Below are 27,191 nucleotides of genomic sequence, written 5' to 3'. Positions count from 1 at the left end.
GGATTATTCTTTCACCATCACCTGTTGAATGCGCCTGCTCTGTGTAATTCATAAGAGCTCTTGTGTGACTTCTTCGTGATGAGACACTCTTTTGGTGGGCAGTCTGTATTTTCAAGATTAAAGTGGCTATTTCATCGTCTGTTGAATTCTCTTTTCTGCACTCACCAGTGAAAAACTGCCAGCATATGATGTGAAAAAGTCTGAGGTGGAGTAATAGATACACACTGGAAGAAATGGCGAATATCAGAATAAGTGGCAAAGATTTTAAGTTTATTTCATCACACATAAAGAACATTAAGCAGACTAAATATTCTGAATCACTGATTAAAGAGGCTCAGACCAGTTTGACAAGTTAAGATAACCCTTTATTTGATCCCCCAAAGAGGGAAAACTTTTTTTGGGAGAGGTCGGGCGTAGTTTGCTTTTTTACTAATTAAAAATTATATGATTGCACTGAATTCTGTCATAAGAAATATTGGATTTACCCTTAAAGCCAAGCCCAGTACTGTTGTGCTTTTCTTGAGTTTCGTGTGTTTTGGTATTGGCTGGATTTTTAAGTGTGATTCCTTTAATCTCTGTTCTTTGTTCAGGGGACAATGAAACCTGATAGACCATGTGCTTCGGATTATCCACAGCACATTTACTGTAAATCCAACATCCCTGGCTATGTTACACCTGTTGATTGTTGTTCACTAAAATCATACCAACTTTGGTGGAAATTGTATTTAATGGCTGCTTGTGCCAAAAAGGACACCAAATACTGCATGTCTTGGTATAACATTATGCCCAGTCATACAATTTGGTTACAATTAAATGGCACAATTTCTTTTTTAAGAAAGAATTTTGATAACTTTAATTCAACAGGCAACCCACATTGTTAGAGCATCCTTAACAACCTGTTAAATCCCAGTTTTGTGACTTGGCATGCTTTCCATCATTGCGTGTGCGTATGGTTGTGTTGAACTTCTTACACCCGTTTGCCAGAATAGGGTGCTCTTGTAAATACAATGTGTGAGTTTAAAGAGTAATATGGTGGAAAGAGTATTATAAATCTATAGTGTGTACATTCGTGGTTCCGGTGCACAGTGTGGATACACAATATTTTTGGACTTTAGTGAAGTCATGTACATTTCAAAATGTACATTTATTCTGTTTTCCCACCGGTAGTGGGACGCATGATGATTTCAGAGGTTGAGTGTCGTAGCACAGAAAAGGAATCATCTGGATGCACATGCTCCTTCATTGATAATCTCAAGGTCATAGCGGGCACACTTGAGAGCAGCCAAGGAGCAAAGATCCAGAGTGAGAATCCTCTGGTTCCTGACCGTCTTCACACAGAAAAGCTGCCCTTTACCTCTCTGGCAGCTTTGAGCTGTCTTGCACTGGCACTTCTTAGATGCTATGGAGAGATGAGAGTCTCATCAGAGAATGTATTTGATACAGGCCTACAATGTGAAGTCTTGGCTTGCCCCTGACAGATTCATGTTGACCAATGAGAGATTGTTTCTGCAACATTAGAGTATAGGACTTAAGCCTCTTTTACAATAACACCAAACCATCAATTCGGTAACCTTAAGATTTATTTCAGTCTGACTGGCCTTAACCAAAAAATCTCTTCAATTTTGTTGAATCCTCCCAAATATGTCTGTTTACAAATTCATGTTCATGTGCAATAGTTGATATGGTATAAAATATTAATATAAATCCAAATAAAAATATAACTTCCTATGGGTTGAATATTATGTTTTCGGTTTAGATAAAAGTTTAAAAGTGTAGAATACAGTTTTTTGGTTTTTTTTTTGTTCTTTTAAGGTGCTTCATGTAAGTTTCTGATACCACAAAGTAGGCATAAAGTCTACAACAAACAATATTTTACTTACAAGTCAAGAGGAGACATAACAAGCATCAAACTTGTAAACTTCATTACTTTATACACTAACTTTCATGTTGACCTGTGGGTAGACTGGACAATACCATGATTGGAAACACTTATCATGACACCAGACACCACCTGGAGCTAGCTGCTTAGCATATCAGCATATCAGGAGATAGTTCTGTGAGAAAGGGGATGAGGTTTGAGGCTGAATATTTCCTCTAGACTGGTAAGTTAACAGCTTTTAATGCTAATAATGGCTATGTGTCAAAAGCAGAAACTTACATATAGCTGCTTTAAGAAGAAAAAGATTATTCAGCACAGCATCATCATAAAACATGAGAATAGCAGCAGATGTTACAAACTGGGATCACAGTTTTCAAGGATTCATGAAAAGAAAACCAGTGAGGGTCTCCTAAGAAGTTCAAGCACATCAGACAGCAAAGTGAAGGTAGGAGCCATTTCATGTCAAACTCACCGGAGCAAGATTCCCATTCAAAACAGGTGTCAAGACCACAGGACACCTGCACAGAACTCTTAGACGAAAACTCCGCTCTAAACTTGGCCCACTCCTGTTGCCAGTCATCATCTGTTCTGCATCCCTCCTCACTGATGAAGAACAGAGGATCACCATGGCAACGGCCAGCAAGGAAGGAGCAGAGAGACATCTGCACTTTGGCGCCGACATTTGTGTTCAGGACACATACATTTTCTTGATGTACACTGCTCACAGAAACACACACACACACAACCAGGTCAGTCAGCACTTATTAGAATGCATCTTATTCCATGTCATTTCAAAAACTGAGTAAAATACATTCATAGTATGTAAACAGAAAGCTGTACTGTGATTCATTTACTTTATATTTTAAAGAATTACTACCCTGATCATATGATGTGTCATGGTTTTGGTTTCATTGTCAGGGTTTTGAGTTTCTCTGTTATGGTTTGAGTTTCACAGTTTTGAGTTCTGTCTAGTGTCTTCAGTCTGTGTCACTTCCTTTTTTATTTTGAAGTCTGGGTTTTGTCTGGGTTCTGTCGTGTTGCCCACTGCTGTACTTCCTGGTTGGGCTATCGTGTTGATTGTGTGCCCTGCCCTAATATGGTTCGCCTGCGTCTTGTCTGGTCACCGTATGTAAGTCCTGTCTTCTGGTGAGTCCATGTCAGATCCTTGTCTCTTGTCACTGGTGATGTTGTCTCTCTGTCTTGCTGGCTGCCCCTCATTGTATGCAGTTCTGTTTGGTCTGCCTGCCTGCCTCTCTGTTATTTTGTGGTTTTTGGTTCTTTTGCTATTAAAGTCCTTTCTTCACCTCTACACCCAATCTGGCTCCTGCATTTGGGTCCTCTTTTCACCACCACCCTCAACAACACCATGACATGATGAAAACGACAGCATGAAGAGATATGAGAAAGGGGCATAAAAAAACATACCCACAGTCCCCCCGTGGGATACAGGCACATTGAGAACCCTGTCGTTTCTCTCCTGGACCACACTGAGGGTCAGGAACAAACGTTTCCTCTACAAACACAAGGGATGTGAGAAAACAGACACACTGGATATTTTTATGGATATGTTATAATTCCATCAATTGCATTTTGTTGGATGTCAGTGAAATGACAGTTTCTATAATGTGTAGTGTTTCAAAGCTTACTATGGGGACCCCAAATGTTAGGCTGACTACTCATCTATAACATCAGGCCCTCTATCATAGACCTGTATTAGTATTGGATGTGCATGTTTCTTTCATATAGGAGCTCAAAAGGAGTCATCTACTGTACCGTTAGTGCAGTGTAAGTCAGTAGGTAATGGAGGCTCCCAGCCGAGACTGTCACTGCATGTGAAAACACTTTCTGGCTGTGGCTTTAGGCTGGTATCTTCACACTTCAGACTCAATAAGTCCCCCACTTTGTACTCATTTTTCTCAGGGGAGAGCAACATCCCATCAGGAATCTCAGGGGCAAGGCAGCGCTTTTCTAGAAGGACAGGAGGACAGATTTTAACCGTATATATAGATGGCATGAGTTACCTTAGCAGCTTAAAAACACGTTACCAAAACTGCAGTTCAGGTCATTGTTCAGTATCCTCATGAGAACAAACTTACTAATGCAACTTCCACTTGGCTGACTCCAGGTTCCACCAGGAAGACAGTTGATGTATTGAAAACCCTCCAGTTGAAATCCAGTAAAGCATTCAAACTCCTCATCCTCACCAAAGCTGTAATACTGCTTTGCTTTCTGTCGGAGGGGGGGGTCATACAAAACAAAAAAGTTAGAAAGGCTCTGAAGATAAACCCTCCAGGCATCAATCTAGTGTGTGATGGCCCAACATGAGATGGTGTCAGATGACATCATTAGACAAGAAAATCTTCTGATGGACATTATCTGACAAATGTATAAATAAATTGATGAGAAAATGTACTGTAACTCTTTGATCCTTTAAAGACAGAATAAATGCACAGTATTATTTGGCAAACTTACTGCTAACCTGAAAAAATACAATATTATACTTTTATTTTCCTCAGTTTTTATCTATAATCTGAACACAGCAAATTCATTTCAACATTTAAAAAAATATTTTTATATTTTTATAAATATATACACAGAGACACATATATTACTACTATTACTATATAACTTATAAGAGGTTCAAAACACACACACTACAAGTCAAAAATTTGAACACACTTTCTCATTCAAATGAATAGGAAAGACTGGCAGTTCATTCATTCATTCGTCTTCAACACTTATCCGTTAGCGGGTCGTAGGGGTGCTGGAGCCAGTTCCAGCTCATTCTGGGTGAGGGCGGGGTACACCCTGGACAGGTCAGCAGTCCATCACAGTGAGATAGACAAAGACAAGCACTCACACTCAGACTGAAAGACACCAATTAACCTAAACGAGATGTCTTTGGATGGTGGGAGGAAACCAGAATACCTGGAGGAAACATGCAAACTCCACACAGAAAGGCCCCAGGCCAGAAACTGAACCTATGACCTTCTTATTGTTGGGCAACAGCACTAACCACTATGCCGCCGTGCTGCCCTTGACTGGAAGTGTGTGTGTGTGTGTGTGTGTGTGTGTGTGTGTGTGTGTGTGTGTTTGTCATATAGTTGACAGCAGAGCTTGATTCTCCCAGTGAAACATGAATATGTTTTATGTTTAAGTTTATGTTTTTACACACCTTATTTTATGTTGACATGCTGGTTAAATATAATAAGAGTGCTGGGAGTGAATATTTTTTCTTTTAATATGCTTAGCTTTACATGCATGTATTTTCTTTAGTGGCAGTAATGAGTGTATATAATAAATTCAGTTAAGCCTTTGTGGCTTACATATTTTATGCCTTTCTATTACTGCAGCCAAGTGGTTGAATTTTTACCCTGAGGAAGCTGTTGGCAGGCCTCTGTGGCCTCAGACAGCCCTCTACACCAGGAGGCAGCTCGTCCTTCCAACCCATCGTGAAGTCATCATCGTTTTCACAACTCTCTTTTCTGGACAAGAAAATATGATCCAGAGCATTAAAAATACAAACTAACAAATATATAAGAAATTCAGAGGAATTCCGAAGATAAAAAGGAAATAACACCAATAGAGCCCAAGTACTCACAGATATTGGTATAGAAATAATGCCAAAATTACTGAGATCTGAGCGTGTTTCAGCAAGTAAAAAAAAAAAAAGATTTTATATATAAACATATATATATATATATGCTATTGCTATTGACTTTGACTATATATATATATATATATATATAGTATATATATAGTATATATATATATATATATAGTCAAAGTCAATAGCACATTTAAAAACAACTGAAGTTTACCAAAGTACTTTCCAAAAGAGCAATAAATGTAGTACACATATAAGATAATAGAAATACACAATATAGAATAGCTCATAAATACAGCAAGAGAAAAGATGAAAACATATAACCATCAATAACCTACAGGAGGAAGATTGGGGGATCAGCTGAAACGGAAAATCAAATCAAATTAGAGTTCTTCACAAAGCACCAAATCATTACAAAGTTACATCAAGGCACTGTACATATAGATCAGGTCTAGAACAAACTCTTTATAAAATTATTTATAGAGACCAGAAAATGTCAGTGGAGTATGGAGAGGATGGAGAACCCTCTCAGAAAGAACCAAAAAGCCAAACTCCCAGGCTGTGGGGGGTCAACACTGGGTGAACAGTCTGAATCTATTCTTCAAAAGATTCCATCAGACACTGGTCCCTCTCCCATCGCCATTAACTCTACTTCAGACCCTCTCATTGACGCCTTCAGCACACTGCCTTACCCCCTCTGACACCTCTATCTCCTTCCCAACAGCCAACTCAGCAAACAGCTGACTGCTCCAACTTGACCCTCAAAAAACTCCAGATGAGGAACCAGCTCAGGCACTAACATCCCACCTGATGAAGACCCTGGAGAAGCTGGGTCTGATACGCCTCTGCTTCCTGGTGAGTCCACCACCTCCAGATCAATACATCTTACAATTCATAAGTACCCCAGCGTTCTGCTGGAGTGCAGGGGGTACTTCTGAAGACCTTTTAAGACAGTGGTGGGATCAGCCATTTTAATGGTGTTGCTGCTGGGGCAGCAGCGTCTCAGTGGCAGACAGGAAAAGACTTGATAGACTAATCAAGAAAGCCAGTTCTGTCCTGGGATACCCCCTTGACTCACAGGAGGGTGAGAGGAGGATGAGAGCAAAAGTCTAACCTATATTGATGAACAAATATCACCAAGTCCAGGTTTATGATTTTGGCCAAACTACCACAATGCAAGTACAAACCATTACTGTCACTGTTTTTCGAAGACCGATCGTCCGTCATCACCTCAGGGCAGATTTTCACCCTCAGAATCAGAATTGGCAAATAACAGACTTAAACTTCATCATGAATGAACTATTAAATTTAACTAAATTTAGTCAAATACAATGGACAGAGTTGGCCCTGCGGTGGACTGGCGACCTGTCCGGGGTGTAACCTGCCCTTGCTCAGAGTGAGCTGAGATTGGCTCCAGCAACCTCCGTAACCCGGAAACAAAAAAGCGGTAGAAGATGGATGGATGGAATGACAATGGACAGAATTGTTTGAGCATCAATTCATGGGAGCAGGTATTTCTGGGCTAAAAGTAGAATCAAAGTAGTGCAATGTTTGCCAACTAACGGTAGAGAATACAATAAAGTTTTGGCACCGTAATTAAAACTATGACCTGTTTTATTCAATGTCTTGTGACTCAGATGGTCAATATGGATTGAAACGTAACAAAGCAATTCATCTTACTGCTCAAAGATAGAGATGTGGCATGGATCGTCTTGTCTGACAGGACCATCGCAGACTTTGCCTCCTCGGAGTGGGGAGGGGTTATCACACCGCCTTGTCCGATGTCTTTTCATGGAGGCTCCACAGCTACTCCACGGCCCCCAGCAGCTCCAGTAACCATCAACATGATCTGTGGAACACCAAACCACGTTTCTATTATCAACATAACCAAATCCTTGTGGGTGTATCTACAAAGAAATTACAAGGTTCATCTACCAGTAACCAATAACATACTGCTGTTTAGATGTTTCCTTCTCTAGCAGTGCAAGTTCTGACCTGATGGTTACAGAGAAATGGTCTGGGGGTAAGTTAATTATATGGTTTCATTCAATGTGGCCACAAAAATCCATCACAGACTTACAATAACCGGCATTTGGTGCCATGAGTTAAAAGATATGTTATATGTATGTCTTGGAAAGATACAGGCAAATGAACCAACATTGCCAAATAGCCAAAGGGGGACCAATTACACGTGGTCCTAGAATGAGAAAAGTCCTGCTCATTGTCTACACAGATGCTGGTAAGTGAGAACATGAAAAATGACCTGGTTTTTCTTTAATCTGGTATCATGCCAGTTTGTGCTCAGGAACATCTCTCGATTCAATGGTCTGTGCTAGGTTTAGAACATCAATGCGAACTTTCTATATTTTGAAGCATGTGGGGTTGCATAAGGAATCACTACAAAGTTTATCAATGGGTGGCCATTAAAATTACAGTTTTCTGTCACCACAATTTAAATGGAAAATCTCAGCCCCGGTGAAAACAAAGGAATATCCCTGCAAGTGTATGGGAGGCACAATATGGAATTTCTTTACTATTTCCCATGCTAAAAGGAAGCTGGTGACTGTTTTTTTTTTTTTCAACTTTAAAATCTATTCATATATTTAAAAATAAAAGTCAGTACTTGTAGTTTGGTCAATCATTCATTCAGAATGAGTGAATTCAAATTTTTTGAAAGCATGAACTCCTCCCACTTGGCCAGACAATACTTTATACTTTTCACATCTGTCAACCAAAAAAATCAGTATGAGAACATTGTGATCTGCATCTGTACCTGCAGTGTAGTCAGGGGCCCGAACCTCACAGTTTTTACCATAAGTGCCACTCTGGCAAACACACTTGCACTCTGTGCCAGAGAGAATAGGCATGGCATTGTTGGGACAAGGAGCGCACTTGCAGGTATCAAATTCTTCCAGGTATTGTATGAATGCCCGCCTCAGGTGTCTCCTCTTTGTGATAGCACAGGGGATACCTCGAACCAGATCTATGATAGATTGCAGCTGGATACATAAACAGAGAGTTAGCTTTACTTATATATATATATATATATATATATATATATATATATTTAGAGAGAGAGAGAGAGTATATTAGGGTTGTCAAAATTAATGTGCTAATCCAGATTAATTAATTTTATTAAAATTTTAAAAGTAAAAAAATTTAAAAAACAAACAAACTCTGTTGCAGAGTTGCCGTAAGTCGCTGTCCAGAGCAAAGCCAAGCATTAATAACGCAGGACTGTCCCTTGGAGAGGACACAAAAGAGTAATTGATGCACAAAAGAGTTGTGTGTGAGTATCGATATATTGATACCACAGAATGGATACTTTCATCACTAATGGTCAGCTGGTCCAGGAGTCCATGAAAAGCTGACACTGCTGACTTAGAAAGATCTGGCCACTCCAGCTAACATTGTACATAAGAAGTGGTCAGGTCTCCTCTCCAATAAACAAGTAAACAAGTGAGTCTGTCTCAGCAGCTGGCTAAAAGATGAATAAGAGGGCCACATTAATGTGGATATTTGATTGTTTACAAAAAAACACAAAACAAACAAAAAAAAAACCTTTTGCTTGCAAAAACATCATCACACTGCTCAATATGCATCCCCAGAGACAGTGGTGGGGGGGATTCCGGGGATTAATGTCATTGTAAATGAATTTACCTGGATTAGCGCGTTCATTTGACAATCCTTATATATACATATATGTATCTTCTCCAGTATTTTGATCATCTGGCTGAGAAAGGAACTTTAAAGTTAACCTTGTAATCAACTACATCTGGGTTGTCAAGAACTGAGAGTTTCCAGTCTCTGAACACAGTTCTGTCTGGAACAGGACCGCCCCTCTGCCAAGACAGGGCCACTGCCTCTGTGGGTCTTCCTCCTCTAACCATAGAGAAAGACTTTTCTGATGCCTGAATGAAAGAGCCTGCACCAAAGACAAGAGGAGGGAAAGTCTTTTTACAAGCAGTACACCATGAACATTAAGGCTAGATTTTAAGATAATGTGCCTCCTGGCATGTTTTTCATGTTACCTTGATATTTCTCTGTGATCTTGGTGTTTCTGCACCGGTGCACACTGCTGGATTCGGTGTATAAGATGACAGTGAAGAACGTCTCATCGTGCAGGCAAGAGCTGCTCTCCTTTTCTGTTAAACCTGTCAGAGAGTGTGTGTGAGAGTGGAACAACATAGACAGGAAGAAAGGAGCTACCAGCAAACACAACAGCATGAACCAAGTGGTCTTGGTAGTTTTATGAATAAAGAGCAAACACTCTTGCACTGGTGTCATTCTGAGCTTTGTCTACCAGGCTGTGCTATTTTACCTGAACTCTTCAGCTCTGCTCGGTTGTACTGGTACAGCAGGTCATAGTGGCCACCCAGCTTCCCCGAGCTGTAGTAATGTGTACCAAAGCGCTGGAAGATTTCCCTGTATTGGGCGTAGTTGTAGTCAAGGGGAAGATCATGAAGGAACTGGAGGAAAACCAGAGAAAGAACCAGATCTCCTGGCTCTTTCGTCCTGAATGTGCTCACAGGCAGAACCTGATGCACCCGAAAAAATTTGGAGTCCTACAGAGGGAAAAATAGGAAGTTCATTAAAACAAGAGGAATTAAGAGGAAGAGTGCTTCAACAAGCAAAGCATTGAAAAGAGGACAACCACTTGAAGAAAATACGTTTGTGTGTGAATAGTTGCTCGAATGTTGTCCTGGGAACCATGTTTCACAGCTACACTGTGAGGACATTTCAACGACAATGCACAGTACAGGCCAAAAGTTTGGACACACTTTACTATTTATTTGAATGAGAAGGCGTGTCCAAACTTTTGGCCTGTACTGTATCTGTTAGAGTCATTAGATCAGGGAATGGATTTTGTGAAAATTCTCACAAATATATTTATATCTTCATATTTCACATAATATTTTCACTTGCTGCAAATATTTTTACTTAACACTTCTAAACAGAGTGTGTAGCCGACGGCCGCCACACTTCCAATTACTGTAAGTTCGCGAGTGGTTGCTCTATCGGAGACATGCCAGCGGTTTCCTGAAAGCTGAGAAGCTGCGCTTCACAGCCAAAATAGGGTCATGCTGTTGCCGGAAAACAGAATCTGTTTTGTCCTTAATTCTTCCGACATACGTTAAACTGCTGGATGTGGGAGGCTCCAATTTTTTTTCTGGAAAAATGGGCAATAGCACTTACTGACAGGACAATTTCTGGTACTTTCTGGTTTAAATTTGGAAAAAGTCCAGGTGGAAAAGAGGACTCTTTGGTCTTTGATACATTCAGTAGTTTCTTAATTGGTCATTGTCTTCAGTTCTTTCCTTCTTCTTCATTTTCATTGTACATTGCAAAACCTACTAATAAATAAACCAGATCCTGACTAACACTATGTCACTACAGACTTGTATTTTGTGTATGTTGTTTGAGTCAATTACCATTTTCTTTGAGGAGTCAAAAGCATCTCTATAAGATTGTGATTCCCTGCTAGAACTTGAAGAAAAGTAAAAGATTGGGAAGAAGACATTTCCAGATGTTTTGACACTGCTAGACGACCGGGGGGTGTTCACTGTGATGGATTCTGTGTGTAGGTCCTCGGGCCGTGTGCTAAAGTCTTGTACATCTCCAACCTGCAAAACCAAAAACACATAGGGTAACCAAAGTTTACCATGACGACAACCACAACAGCAACAACAGACACACACAAAAAAGAAAGAAAAAATGCATGTTTCCTGACATGTTCAGGACATGTCCACTGTAGATGATTTCTGCTCGAGAGCTGGGCAGTTTGTGTGTTGTTGGTCGATGTGTTGTACAATTGAGCATTTGAGAATGAAAATCCTACCTGAATGTCAAAGTTTTGGAAGTTGTAAGGGACTCGATGGTAGAGATTTGTGTCCTTAGGCCTCTTGATAATGCAGGCTTCTCCCATAAACGTGTTGTCAAGCACGGCACCCCTCTGCTCCCCTGACAGAGCATTAACCCTTCAAACACAAATCATGGAAAATTCAAATTCGCTGTCCAAAAATAGACAGGCTGTGTTTAAGAGTGAATATGCAAGAAGAAGTTGCACAACTGCTGTCATAAAGGTTTTGTTGGGAACATAGCCATCGATTTAATGTTAACTTTTTAAATCTGGTATTATGACAACTGTCAAATTTGAAATAGACTGTGTTTTTGTTTGTTTTGCCTTTGCAGCAGGAAAATAAAAGCAAGAAGATCTTAATCACTTAAACAAGTGTGAGATGTTCCGATTAATGGACCGTTAATCCGGGTGAAGAAGCAAGACAGCAGAGTAGTTGCCACAATGGAATATGAGCACAGCTGGGAGAAATGTGACCCAACATTACAACGAAAGCTGTAAACCCCGCAGTGACCTTTTGACCTATTGCCTTACCCATTGCCTGCAAGGTCGGACCCAGGAGCTGGCCTCCTCTCTACTGGACACACAACTGATGGGTTTATGCAACCCCTTTCATCAGAGTTATCTCCACAGTCATCCTGGTTGTTGCACCTCAGTGCTTGGCTGATGCAACGCCCTGGAGGAGAGCACACAGATTAGGACTGTGTGTGTAGGAGGCCACTTCGCTCTCTAGATGGAGGATTACTTGTGGTTCCTACCGGGAGGCAGACTCTTTAGCAATTTTAGAGTGTGTGCGTGTGTGTTGGTGCAGCTTAGAGATTCCCTCAGTAAGATGCAATACATTTATTTTACTTAAAACATGTGACACATTTGTGGTTATTCTACACGGCTAAGAAAAGAAAATCACTAATTACCTATGTCACACTTGAACTTATCTCCACAGTTGACAGGTGGTAGCTGGCATTCTTTGGTGGGAATACAGGGCCTTTCTTCAGCCAGCTCTGGGCTGCACTTCGACCCACCGAATTGGGATGGCCTTTGGACAGACCGGGTTCGAAACTGGTGGTACAGTAACAGCATGACGGAGAGGCAATGTAGTTAAAAACCCTGATGACAGATTTCAGTCACAAACTTCAAACTATGGGCTCTTGAAACATGACACCACATGAACTTTATTTACATCCCTGCTTCTTTACGTGTCTCATATTTCATTTTGCATTTTATGCACATATAAATAACACAAGCCAACTTACTGGCTTCAAACCCTTGGAACTGGATGAGCTGGAAAATGGACTGAATTGGAAACTGAAGATGATGTATGTGCGAATACTGTAAACACTCACTGACTGAATTGGAAACTGAAGATGATGTATGTGCGAATAATGTAAACACTCACTGAGGACTGTCCCTAAAAAATGCTCAGTGGATGTAGCCTATATTAAAAGCAGCTCCAATACAAACAGAACAAATTTTGTAATACATGCACAATGGGACCTTGGTAAAATGGACCAATGATGAATTAGACCACAAAGCGCTATTAACAGAGTGAACACAAAGACAAATGCAACACATGATCACAGACTGTAGAAAAGTCTATTTAAAGTGGATGTTTATTTAATGACTGATCCACTAGGTGCAAAAAGAATCTAACGGTAGTGAAGTCTATGTCAAAATGATCCTACGTCACAGTTGATTTACTAGCTCTGTCAAAGTTTTCCTAATGAGTTTATGGACTCAGTCTCAACATGATGTTCATTTGTAAATTATGGAAAACAGTCCATAAAGGATAATGTACAGAGTAAGTCCGATCCAGCCTCTCCACTAAATACGGTTTCTGCTGGTTAGAAAAACCAAGATGTTAACAGTCCAGTTATGAACTGGTGAAAGCTCTTAATGACCAAGCTCCATCATATCTCAGAGAGCTAATAATTCCTTAATGTCCTAGTAGGCCACTCCGCTCTCTAGAGGGAGTTTCCAAGAGTAAATCTGGAGACAGATCTTGCAGTTATCAGGCTCCTCTTCTATTGGGGTGGGGGTGGACTCCTCAGCAAATTTTAAGACCAGGCTTAAAACTTTTTTGTATGACAGAGCTTATAGTTAGAAAGTTAAAGTCCATCTACTCTTTAGCTATGCTGCTATAGGCCTAGGCTAATGGGGGAAGGACTGAGCGCACCCCCCGCCCCGCATCCCCATTTCTCCCAGCTCTAAGCATTTGTACTGCATTTACTAACCATGTTCTCCCGAAGTCTCTTCCTCTCCCAGCTCCTCTCCTCTCTCTCCCTGTCCTCATCCTGCAGGTGGTGACTCAGTGCCATCCCATGTTCCTGCCTACACCTGTTTCGAATATTCCCCTCTCCTGCTCTCATCCCCCCCCCCCCCCCCCCCCATGACCCTCTCACTCTCTCTCCCACTCTCAACCCAACTGGTTGAGGCAGATGGCAGATCATTTTATAAAGAGTTTGGTCTGGACCTGCTCTATGTGTAAAGTGCCTTGATGTAACTTTGTTGATTTGGCGCTATGCAAATAAATCTGATTTGATTTGAATCACAATAACAGTTCACAAACCAATGGGTGTGTGAATGAGAACACACTATATGGATATTAATCTGTAGAATAACTGAGACAGCGTGCAATTGTTTCCGTGTAGGTTTCTTGCCTGTTTCTTGTCACAGGCGGAGCAGTCGGACCAAGGCCCATACTCTGTCAGCACGCAGTTGATTGGACATGTCTGAGAATTACAGGATCTCCACTCGTATCTGTTGCACAACTGCTGGCAGCTGCTCTTCCAGTAATAGTCATCATGTACAAAGTGTCTTTAAAAAGAAAAAAAAAAAAAAAGGTAAGGAAATGTATGCACAATAATACATTTTACACAGAGGACCAGGATTTTTTAACAATAACTGAAAAGAAAAAAAGGAAATCTTTCATGACTATAGTTTTTCATAGTTGGTTTCAATAATCATTTCATCACAATGCATCAGATAAAAAGACAAACACCTTTTCCGTGTTGTCTCACCTTTCTCTCCGCTGTGTACCATGGTTACAGCTCACTGTGCAGCCAGACCAGGAACTCCAGGTGTATTTCTCACAGAAACAGGCCAAACCGCCTGATATGCAGTTGAACAGCTGGAGCACCAGCACCAGTTGGCCAGAAGAAACCATTAGGGTTAAACTGGGTTTCTGAAAATAATTTGATGACCAGAGCAGAGTCAACGGTTATTGTAACCTAAAAACCGGGAACTTATTTGACTGTTTCATGAAACAAAATAAATAAATGAAATGTCAGCATTTCAAAAAAGATAAACTCAAACAATAATAATTTCTACCAAGGAACATCTTGGTAAGTTTAACTAAATACTTCCGCACCATGATCAGACACTAACCCATTATTTCCATTTACTGTACTGTAATTGAAAACTCATTTTCATTTACATTTTCATTGCATTACATTGCATTTTCACTACAGAGCAGCTTTGAATATCTTATCTTCTTCATCAAACACTCAGTTCTTGCTTTTTCAGGCGACAGTACATGTTTCCCATTTGCACTAAATGTATACCTTTTAGGTACCTAAATTTTAGGTTTCACACTTTATAAACAAAGTGAAGTTGTAGATGTTTACATAAAGACGGACTACAGTTGCAAAAGTGTCAAAGAAGAACAGTTCAAACAGTGAAATGCCTGACAGAAAAAAGCATTGCTAGCTTGCAGGCTTATTCTGAGTTAACAGTTTGGGATGTTTTGTATATTTCATGCTCTGATTTTGATGAGCTAGTGGAATACATTTATATATTTCCTTTCAAGCCAATTATGTTAACATCATAGGAATGGCTTGTTTGAAGAGTTTCAGTCTGGTTATAGAGTAAATCATAGCACAGAAACAGCACTGGCAAAGGTTACCAACGACATTCTAATGGCTGCAGACAGCAGATTGGTCTTCATACTTGTCCTGTTTGATCTTAGTGCTGCTTTGACACCATTGACTATAATATTCTATTACAAAGGCTGAAACATTAAATTGGGATCAAAGGAGCCGCGGTAAGGTGGTTCAAATCATGACTTGACCTTGAAAGATTTCAATTTGCTCATAACAATGACTCTTCCTCACACACCTAAGTTAATAGTGGAGAAAAATTAGGCTTTTAGAGATGTAGACCAGCGGTCCCCAACCTTTTGTGCGCCACGGACCAATTTAACGTCAGACAATATTTCCACAGGACCGGCCTTTAAGGTGTGGTGGATAAATGCAACAAAATAAAATGATACGATCGGCATAAAAGCAGTGCTATTTTCTAAATTTCGTAATAAACATGAATCCACTGTGCACTCGTATGGAACTTTATTAGCAGCGTCCTCGTAACATCCTCTCTGCCCCCTGACCCCGAACCTAAATGCAGCTTTCTTTTTCACGGACGTCACAGGCTCTTCTTTTGTTTCCTCACTGGGCCTTTTCGTCTTCACAAAAAAAAACTGTCCTTTTTAATCATTTTGCTAGCTTTGGGTTTAATTTTAGCGGCAACGTGTCACGTGGCCGAGACAAGCGTCTTGACATGCGTCAAGAGTGAGTCATAGACGGATATAACGGAGAGAAACCGGTCATTTTTCGAAATAAAACATAGTTCAGCTTCAGATAATAAATAAAACATAAATAATGTAAGTTATCTATTCTGTTTATTCAAAGACCCTTAGCCCGGGGGTTGGGGATCGCTGATGTAGGCAAAGAACAACTCAAACGGGTGCAGCATGAGATGAGAATATAAATGAAGGAAAAGGTGAAATGCAGAAAGAAAATAGAAATGAATTTACAGCACAAACATTTGTGAGGTGTGGAAAGGCATTGAGACCAGCAATGGTTGGAACAAAAAGACAGTATTAATGGGTGATGTGGATGGATTTCAACCAGTTCTTTCACAGATATGACACTGCAGCCGCACTAACCCAAACATGCCTCTACCTCAACTGCTGCTACTTCTTCTGCTTCACCTGTGCGCATCTCCACTGTTGCAGCTACGTCTCTCCACAATTTGTGGCTCCTCCACCGTCCATCACTGTAATAGGGGTGAAGCTGGACTTGGGAGACTGTACTCTGAAGACAGCTGGCCCAGATCCTGTGTCCAAGGCTGCCTAATGGCTGTGATGCCCAACTATGTGAGCTTCTCCAGAAGATCTTCAAGCTCAGTAAGTATTAACTAATGTTATAAGATTTATTGAAAGACATAGTGCACAAGAAAATGCCTAATTTACTTTATTTTACTGGCATATAATGAACAGCACAGGTTTTAGTCCACATTACCACATTACTGGAGAGCTTGAATACTAGCTTTATATAAATCTGGCTGTTATGGAAACCCACTTCCGCCAGTAAAAAAATAAAAATGAAAAGTTTGCCTTGGTTAAAAGAAATATCACATACTGAGTCACAATGAGATAAAAAGCTGAAATTATGAGATACTAAGTGCGGATGCACATCAAGCGGCGCTGTCTTCAAAGGTCCCACTTCACCTCACTGGACTGACTCACCGATCAACGATTAGGATCGATTTTAGATTTTACTGTCCTTTTAATCAGTCCATCCGTGCTACTAAACGAATTACAACATTATTTTTGACAATATCTTTTTTGTAGCTGTGAACTATAGTTTTCTCCGCCTGTAGATGGTGACACGGAAACCGGAAGTGTCCGTACTTGCTACCTGTGAGTCGCATTATGTTACTCAGTGTCGGCTACATCAGTCCTCACAAAGGTCTTTATTAAGAGTTGCTCGGTGTTATCACAGCTAGTTATACAGGCAGCGTCGTGCTGTGAAGGCCTACAGTATATTAAAAAGTCGTTGTCATTTTACAGTTGAGCTAACTATTCTGCTAAACGATGCTGATGTCACAAGACTGTTAAATACCTGTATGCGAAGCCGAGGTGGCGCTCTCGGTCTATTCGTCACGTTAATCGGCATCTTGTCTTTCTATGTTTTCAAGGAAATATCGGTCGTTATTTGTTATTATTGTTAGCCTGTTATTATTTTGATACACAGTGAGATATCAGTATTAATTAACATCAAGCCACAACATAATCTGATCTCCGGTTTGGAAAAAGAGACTTCATTCACATATAAAGCGGCTTCAATATATGACTACACCGGTTTAAAGTAATCATTTATTTTGAACAAATTATTAATTATTATTATTTTGACAAACACAATAGGCTACAACACAACATTACTCATAGTAGTTTAATAGTTTAATCTGTGTTTTTGCTGTTATAAGCATGGAAGAATTAAGGTTGTAATAAAAACAATATACAAATACTTTACAATATAAATGCACTACTTCCATTGGTGACTGTTTGTCTCAGTTTACCTCTGGCATAAATTGCCTATGGCTGATGGTTAACTTATGTGCATGAAACAGGGAAAAGCCGATGGGAATGTTATAACAAGTCAAAATGTGTGACCTGAAAATGCACAACTGTATCTTGTGCATGTAACAAGATGTTAGGTCTTGAGATAGATCGGCATACAATAAATCAATGCAGTGTTTTAAGTGAGTAACAATGTACTCAATGTACTCAACAATGTACAATGAACTATGAAATATTAATACAGGCTGTGTCAGATTTTCTTACAGTTTCATACTCAGATTGTCTTCTTAATCTCAATTTATTCTTCGTCTGTAGACAATATTAGAATAGAAATAAATAAATAAATTTTACACACAGAATAAAGTACATAAATATGCTCATGGCATATTTAATAATATTTATTTTTCTCAGGGTTTTTTTTGTTTGTTTTTTGCATTTTTATATATATTTTATAAACTACTGTCATCACAGATACCAGCTAATCAAATAAAAAGTACTGAATTTGTGATACGATCAGGGCACATCTTTTCTAAATCTGAAAACCAAAGAGACTTATTTCAGATATTAATGCAAAAATAACACTGAAAGTAATAAACTAAGACGCCCTTTCTTCTTAACTTGGAACTTGGAACATAGATTTAAATGTGAACATTGCCTGAATACCAAAATTGCAAACAAATTGTCAATATATATTGAGTTGACAAAAGTCAACTCAATATATATTTTGGTTTTTTTATTTCACATTCAAATTTTTATTTTATTTAACAGGTTTTTGAACTGTAACAAGATTGATGAGTTAAGTGACTACTTAAGGTCACACCATGTGCCTGAGGAAAACATACAGCAAACAGGAGAAGGTAGTTAATATGGGAAATTATTTAACAAATCACACAAACACTAAAAAACTCAAAGTTTGGAAGAGCCTTGTAGTTAATATCTGATGCTGTGTATACACGTAGTTGATTGTTATAATTTCGTGGACTTGACTGAAGAATTCATGAAATTTGTCTTATTTTAGATTGATTCCAGTGTTAAGCACTTCATGACAGATGACCAGCTGAAAGAGTATCCCCCATCTTATGTTGATCGACCAGCTGTTTTTGGTTACTGCAGACGAAAGGAAAGAGAACCAAGCAGTCGAAAGTCCAAGGTCTTTGAGCGACTTAGAGGAAAGCTCTCATTACACGGAGGTGAACAGGTGTCGCTGAAAGAGCATCAGACCCCTAACAAGGAATGCTCAGAAAAGTGAAAGAAAAATTGAACTAGGATGGATGCATTACAGAGAAGGGGAATTTCTCCAGGTGCTCACCAAAAACTGATTCAAGAGCCAGCTTTTGTGATTGAACAGTGGGGCAACATGCTGGCATCTGTTAGATCAGAGAGAGGGATTGCAGCAATCTATGAAGACCTACAACCAACATTACGAAAGATCATGAAATCAATTACTTACTCAAGTACACAGAATGCCCAGGAGAAACAAATTGTCTAAAAGTATCTAAGTGCATACCTTAGAGAGTCAGACACCCAGCATCTTTCCTCTTTCCTCAGATTGTGCACTGGATCAGACTTGTTTACTGGAAAAAGCATCACTGTCAGCTTTACACAAGTGCAGAGATTTCAGAGAAGACCTGTTTCTCATACACGTGGCTGTTACTTAGAGTTGCCAGTCAGTTATGACAACTACCCAGATTTTCATCATGAAATGAACAAAGTGTTTGAAAGCAACGCCTGGCTAATGGACATTGCCTAAAATACAAAGATTTTAGCCAACAGGAACTGAACTACCACAAAAGGTAAATTTTTAGTGTTTTTAGGACCAGGTTTTCCATAGTTTGGGTTTATGGAGGAAACACTCCTGTTCCCGTGTAACCTTACTGAGTGTCACATGGGGTCCCCATTTTTCTTATGTTTGTTATATTTGTAATAAAAATATTTTTCATTAAGAGTCATTGTTATTGATATACAACGACTGCTGTTGTTCTAAAGTAAAAACATTAATATCAACAGCAATATTTCAGTTATTTCTGATTTCATAAAAATTTATTTCTACACTTATTATTGTCTTTTTTTTATTTATCAAAAGACAGCTTGGCATTGTCAACCATTTTATAAGTCAGTAGATGAGTTACTGTTAAAGGATCCCTGCTGTAGGAGGTTGGAAGTAGTTGAAGTAGTTTTATATGCTGTTAATGTTTTAGTAAAATAATGAAATAAAACTGTTAATACATGTGTGGAATTTACTTTTTCACTCAGCTCTTAGAAATAGTAAATACAGGAATAACAAATTACTTTTTTTGTGCCTATGTACTGTCGCGGACTCTGGATGGCAGAGGTAAGATGAACAAGGAACACGAAGAGCATAGGGAGCTCTGGTACCAAGAGGATCCTCCTGAACCCACGTTCACCCCATAAAACTATCATTTGACCAGGACACAGAAACCGAAGGAATGTCTAACCTCAACGCATCCTTAGTCCTGAGCCTTGAAGCTGTAAAGATATCAAAGTAATTTACAGCTGGCTCCAGGAATCTGCATCAGACACCCTTTTCCGCGGGAAAGGAACAAGAGTCATGAAACCCCCACAAAGTGACACTGGATGGACGTGGCAACAACAACTATCACCTAGGATCAATTGTTGGTTGTCACCTCTCAACAAACAATGTGGCAGGGTATCTTGAGATCCATCAAGATACTATCCTGTGGTGCTCACACCAGGATATCCCTTCACTCAGATCATCAAGAAGAACATTGGCCTCAACTGCAACACTCTCCTCTCCTCCCCTACCAAAAGGGTGGGCCTCGAGATAACACAGGCCCCTGCCATAAATCAACTCACACACCAGCCTGAACAGAGAACTATTCAACCACACTCATTAAAGTATGTTGAATCATCATGGAGTAAAGTATATGATCACTGTAACTAATTTGTCATTACGCTATGCAAGGTTTCAATAACTGTAGTCTAAAGTCTATTTTCCTAGTCCACAGCATATCTGAAATGCATCCTCCAAGCCCTGATATGAATATCCACTATTTTACACTATTAGTTTTAAGGACTCTTCTAGACTGAATCCTTCAAGGATTAAAACCAGCAGTGCCTCACTGCCCATGTCTTTCTGTGTCCCGTGATCACATGTTGTCTCTTGGTTATGTTTGTGGTCCCTCGGCGTATGTTTTCCTGTTTGGTCTGCCTGCTGCCTGCCTCTTTGTTATTTTGTAGTTTTTTGGAATTTTTGCTATTAAAGTTCTACCTTAACCTCTACACCCAGTCTGTGGCTCCTGCATTTGGTTCCTGATTCCGGCATCACCCCCCACCCTCCCATGACACAGTCATTTGAGTCAGAATGTCTTGGCCTCCTTTATTTCATCATACTGACAGACAGACTAATACCAAATGATAAAAATAATCAGCAGATGATTCAAAAATGAAAACTGTTGGTTTCAGCCCAACTAATTGAGTTGATGGAGAATCTTCCATGGAAATAGTCCCGCTGAAAGAAATGACCAGATAAAAATTCAACTGTTTCAAATTTGGAATATGTAACCAAACCTAAAATGAGTCATTTAAAAATCGCAAATTGACGTGGGGGCCAAATTTGGAAGAAATTTAAGGAAAAAGCTGCAGAAACAGCAGATCATCATTTAATATCTATTAACAATTTAAGAAATACTGCACATGCTCAAAATCAATTACTTTAAATACAAGTTTTTAGAATAAACAGGACATTTTGAAATCACTCGTTACCTTTAAGATTTGAGGGTTTATATTAACATGTACAAAAGATGATGTCTCTTATACCATACCAGGGGCCAGCAATCTGTGGCTCTTCCATCCATCTGCTGTGGCTCCCTGTGGTTTTGAGAAAATAATGTGAATAAATAATAGCTATAAATAAAAAAACTTGGACAGGATGGTGACATATTTTGAGCTCTCAATCCCCAGTAAGATAAGATAGGTTTTGTGGTTCCAGGTGGGTTTTATTTGGTGGGAACCATGTCCAAATGTCTCTTTTAATGTTGAAGGTTGGTGACCCCTGTACTATACTATAAAACTGTGCCTCACTGCCAATCCAAATTGATACAAAGATTGAAACAAAGATTAACTCAAATCAAAAATGTCACTGTCTTTCAGATTTCAAAGAGCTCAAAGATCATAAGATTATTTTAAAGCATCATAACCAATGACTAATTTCCATATCAAGGAGAATGCTTACATGTTGCTTATCCCATTATAACAACATGCAACAAAAGGTTACAACTAGGGTTGGGTAATATGTTAAAATATAGGGGAGATGTGGTGAGTATCTGTGAGCAGTGTGGACAGAGCTGCAGTTTGCTGGCAGGCCTGCTGTGTGCTGGGGAGGAATAAATACTGACTCAAACTTGATTTTTCTCTGACCCTCCTGAAGAAGGTTCAGAATCAACTTTTTAAAAACTTGAGGGATTAAAAAGTTGAATTCAGTACATTTACACGCTGTTGCTTTCCATTGCTTGACTGTATTTACTACTGGGTGACCATACATTACAGATACACAGACATAAATTTCCAAATCTAGCATTTCAAAGTTCACTGGCAAAGGGCAAGTGCTGATGTTATGCCGTGGACAAACTGACTCACAGCAAATTGAACTTATAAATACAACAAGATAGGATGTATGCAATAATAAAAAAAAATCTATCCAATATTGTTTTACAAGTGAACTATTTGCTATATCCCACAAAAAAAAATATAAAAAAGCCAAAATGGAATACATACCAGTTCCTTTTGTTCCTCCTCATTTTTTCTGTCCATCATCTATAAAATAAAAAAATCTATAAATCATCTATAAATAAAAACAAATCAACATCAACAAAGCCAAGCTACAGATCAACAAACAACTATAGGATGATACATTCAATGTCCACTTCATCAGGTACACTCATACAGTCTAATGCAACTAAGTACATCAGTGTGTGTGCGTCTGTATATCAGTCTATGCGTGTGTTGTGCAGTCTAACAGAAATGTCAGTAGTAACTGTTGATCAGCTGCTCTCATATCGGAGGAGTCTGTAATGAGTACATTGATTTGTCCGAGTCGGAGAAGAAATGCTTCAAAATGATGGCTGTAGTCAAAAATGTTCATCAGCTGTGTGTTTGTGTCTCTGATTTTTTTTGTGTGTATGTGTGTGTGTGTGTGTGTGTGTGTGTACGTCTTTGTATGTCTGTATATGTGTTTCTGTATGTATGTATGTATGTGCCTATGTATAGGGCTGTATGTCTGAATATTTGTGTCTCTTTGTATGTGCCTGGCTGCGTTGTTGGGTCCCTGTCTGTCTATAAGTGTGTGTATGTGTCTGCGTATGTCTGTATATGCATGTCTGTACATGCGTGTCTGTATGCGTCCTTATATCAGTCTCTGTGTGCTGTGCAGTCTAACACAAATGTCAGTCGTCACAGTTGATCAGCTGCTCTCAGATCAGAGGAGTCAGGGATGAGTACATGGATTTGTCTGTCGGAGAAGAAATCCTTCAAACTGATGGCCATAGTCAGCGTTCGTCAGCTGTGTGTTAATGTGTCTGTTTCTGTCTGTGTCTGCATGTGTTTATGTGTGTGTGTAAGCTGTTTGTGTATCTCTTTGGGTTTGTTTGTGTCTGTGTATGCGTTTCCAAGTATGATTGTTCCATTTCCACAAACTAACCGAAAATACAAGTTTAAATGAGATGTTTAAACATTTGCACGGATTATATAACGTTAACATTGTATTAAAACAGAGACTGAAATCGTGTGTTTAATGTGCGTAAATTAGTTTACCGGGCTGGAGAGCAAACGGGCCACTTATTAAAATTTATGTTATCCCACGCACAAAAAAGTCTAACTTTGTTTGATAAAAAAAAAAAAAAGAAAACAGTGTCTTACCTCCATGAGGTGGACGTTTTTCTCCAGCTCCTCGTGATTTCTGGCTTTTATTTCCACTTCATGTTTCTGACAGTCTTCATAACTGGGCCAAAGTTAGAGCTGGTCATCCAGGTTAATGATTCGAACCTTGGTCTTGAATCACCAATCACGAGTCCGAGATCGATAAATTAGTCCTCTGATTGGCTTCACGAGTCCGAGATCGATAAATTAGTCCTCTGATTGGCTGCAGCGGACTCCCCGGAAACAATAATGGCTCGAATGATTCGGGTGAACCGGTTCACTGACTCAAGACAGCCGACTCACTGGAAACACTGCTGAATCGGATGATTCGTCTGAACCGGCTCACTGACCCAGGTTAGCGGATTCAGATGATTTGAATGTCTAACTTCATTCTTTGAGGTTATATTATTATGACTAAAGGAGCTCATCTAAGCATATTCCTTGTCCCTGTCCACACAAAATTGTCCTAAAAAAGGTTTTTTGTCAAGGGTTGAGCCACACAACTATAGTAAGACCACCCCCCCCCCCCCCCAGTCATAGAGACAGACAGACATTGTTCTGGATTGTTCTTATTTTTTCCAATGTAGCTGTATTCAAGCATATTCTATGGTGTTTTTCGCAAGTGTTATAACTCCCCACCAGAGTAGTGGGGTAGGTTGTCACAAAGGAGCACTGTGTATTCTACATTAACACACAAGGTCTGTGCTGTTGTTGCAGGGTTTTGAATAGGTTCCATCTGTAATAAACAAATGTGGGTATTTTGTCTAAACATTTGAGAGCTGTAGCTAAAAAAAATTCAAAACCTAGGGATGCAAACCTAGATCCACCCCTATTATTCTATTTATCTCAGTTGACAACTCCCTCCAAAATGATACGCTTTTCGGGCAGGCCCAAAAAACATGAAAGTAGCGAGCCATAGAGGTTCCATGTTGTCTCTAACAGAGGCCACAGCTCTGTGAGCCTGTTTGCAATGCTGTTATCTTAGGAGTTATGAAAAAATCTCTCAGCTTTCAGTGTAATCTTTCAGCCAAACTCTCTTAACAATCTTGAGTTTGCAGTGGTTGCATTTTCAACTAGGTCTCTTCTAATATTTGTGTTTCTGACTTCCTCTCCCATTTTTGCTTTATGTATGTTGTAGAATGTTTTTTAGAGACTTGTGTACTTTTCATATATTCTTGAGAACCAGACCAAAATTGGGATTATAACTGTAATCCCAATTTTGCTGAGCGGGATTATTGAAGTGTTTGCTTTAACAATTGATTAAGAAATGAAAAAGTATAAAGTCACTATGGGTCATGTTGCAATTTTGATCGTGATGCATTTTTAAAAGATAAGATAAGATAAGATAGACTTTATTAATCCCTTGGGAGGTCTCCGTCAGGGAAATTGTTGTTCCAGCAGGTACAGCACCGACAAGAACAGTAAAAGAAAGCACACAGTTTGAAATATATAAACAACAAATGTACAGCCATAAATATTCAGTTTTTTTTTTTTTTTAGTGTCCCATCTTCTCTAAAATTCATACAACATTTACTTTTAAAGACAAAAGATTATAAATCTGACTCACCACATATGCTGATGTCACTTCTGTAGATATCTGTAGCTATTGAAGCAAGTCCCAGTGTTTGGCTGCAAGGCAGACTATCCCTGCAGTAAGCTGACAATCAACTGCAGGCAGTTGAATCTGACTCTGAGAGTTGGGTGAGGGTTACCAGCAGATTTATGCAGTAAACCCTCCCTGCCTGTAATCTCCAGGGCTTTCAGTAAATTTTGGACTTGCACAAGCCAATTTTCATCCAAAAAAAGTCAAAATAGATATTTTTTTCATAACAATAAGTAAAGCACTTAGTGATAAATAATATTATTACATAATCCTCTTGCCTCAAAATTTTACGGGAAGTAAAGCTCTTGGGTTTCCCAGCTACAGAAACATAAAACAGATGTTGAGTGTCCAACATTTGACAGCTGGAAATAACATATGAGAGAAAACTTTTTTCTTTCCACTTCTCTATTCATCCAAGCATTTGCACAATCTGCCATTGAAGAGAGAGTACATGTTCTGGTCCATGTTGTAAGAAGTACATGGGTGAATTCATTAGTTTCACTCTAACTTTTACTAAAATGTCCAACAATTGGGTTAATTGTTTCTGTTTGACTGTTCCATTTTCACTTTTGTTAGAGTTCATTTAGTGTATAAAATAGCATTAAATGGTTTACTGTTTGCTGCTTGATAAATCTCTTCTTTTCAAATTGGGGATTGTCAGATTGGCCAGCGGTGGCTTTAACTTTTCTTTAAGAAAGAGGCAAGAGATGGCAATTTAAAATGCAAACACCAAAGTGCCATTTTTTTTTTGTTCATGACATAAACCAACAACAATCCATCACCATTTAAGAATCCCTGGCCGACTTTTATGTCCTCCCGGCTGCAGGAAATTAGCTCGATCAGTCTAGGTGTAGGTGAGGCCACAGCCATAGCCCTCCATAAATACTCACATAAAACCAACACCATTTCAATAGCATCCCTTGATTACATATTTAAATAAATACAAACTATTACACTAACTCAATAATACATTCCCATGCCTACTCCTCTACATGAACATTGCACATGCTTGTACTCCCCCCCATCTAGGAGTAATGGTTTGCTCCCAGAGCTCTTACAGAGCTTTCTTGGGTCATTCTCACCCTTTGGCCTCCACCCCCTGCTGAGGAGACAATCAGGAAGAGGTGAGTACTGACTTTAAGTGCCAAAATTGCTGTGTACAAAGGAAGCAAAACAATTACTCCCAAAATGCCATCCCCTGCACAGTGAGCACCACCGACTGACACTGGGGTTTTCATGTTACACAGGCAGGATGGCCAGTCCCTCTGTGTCCCCCAGGTCCACTCCCACCTGGAACCTCTGCTCAGCACAGCAAACGTCTCAAATGTTTGTCACTTCAATAAACCTGACCATTAACATGTGTGCTTAATATGTTACTGGATTGTTTGTATCCATAAATACACATTCACTTACTCATGGTCTCCATTACCGGGATAAAGAGTCAAAAAGTATATGCTCCAAAGTTTTCTGATGGAAAAAAAGAGTCTAGATAGTGGAGAAAAAAAAGATTTGACATAACTGACAAGTTTAAAGCAGAAGAATCTTGCTATTGTCAAACTTTAGATATGAACTTGATTCCAAAGCACATTTTCTTGCTTCTTGTTCTTCTGTATGATGTAAGGAAATTGGCAAATAATATTTGCTTTCTTTCCATGAAGGCTTATGTATAGCCTGGTTACCAACACCTCTAGTACAAAACACAGAGTATGTCATTAATTTAATTTAGAAAACAATTTGAAGAATGACATCATGTTTGCACTTTTTGTTCGCCAACAAAACTTGCCTATACTAACTGTGTTCCCAGTCATATACAGTATATATGTGTTCTTGAGGGCCCCCAGCAAAAAAGGTAGTTATTCAGTTAAACTATTTTCCATCCATATGAAGCACCATGAAAATGTGTGATTGTGATTATTTAATTGATTGAGTCAGACTAGTTTGTGCTAAACTAGGCTAATCATGACCATTCTGACCCTATTTAGCTGTGCTTAACTC

The 27,191-nt window shown here is 39.3% G+C and overlaps 1 protein-coding gene across 1 annotated transcript; it reads right to left on the bottom strand.

Moving 5' to 3' along the window:
• Positions 1–249: 249 nt before the first annotated feature.
• c6.2 (complement component 6, duplicate 2) lies at positions 250–25,282 on the bottom strand. Its single transcript, XM_029515529.1, has 18 exons — positions 25,161–25,282; positions 14,361–14,524; positions 14,001–14,157; positions 12,258–12,402; positions 11,878–12,019; positions 11,326–11,464; positions 10,919–11,110; positions 9,808–10,051; positions 9,518–9,640; positions 9,245–9,411; positions 8,260–8,485; positions 7,167–7,335; positions 5,253–5,364; positions 3,976–4,108; positions 3,653–3,847; positions 3,305–3,392; positions 2,352–2,596; positions 250–1,399 (listed from the first exon to the last, which is right to left on the bottom strand). Exons 2-18 carry the CDS (start codon positions 14,504–14,506, stop codon positions 1,218–1,220), a joined length of 2,805 nt encoding a protein of 934 aa, XP_029371389.1. The 5' UTR covers positions 14,507–14,524; positions 25,161–25,282; the 3' UTR covers positions 250–1,217.
• Between the last annotated feature and the right edge of the window lie 1,909 nt (positions 25,283–27,191).

Source organism: Echeneis naucrates, chromosome 12 (genome assembly GCF_900963305.1).
Source record: "Echeneis naucrates chromosome 12, fEcheNa1.1, whole genome shotgun sequence".
In the NCBI taxonomy this organism is placed as follows: Eukaryota; Metazoa; Chordata; class Actinopteri; order Carangiformes; family Echeneidae; genus Echeneis; species Echeneis naucrates.
This window is presented reverse-complemented; position numbering and strand designations above follow the sequence as displayed.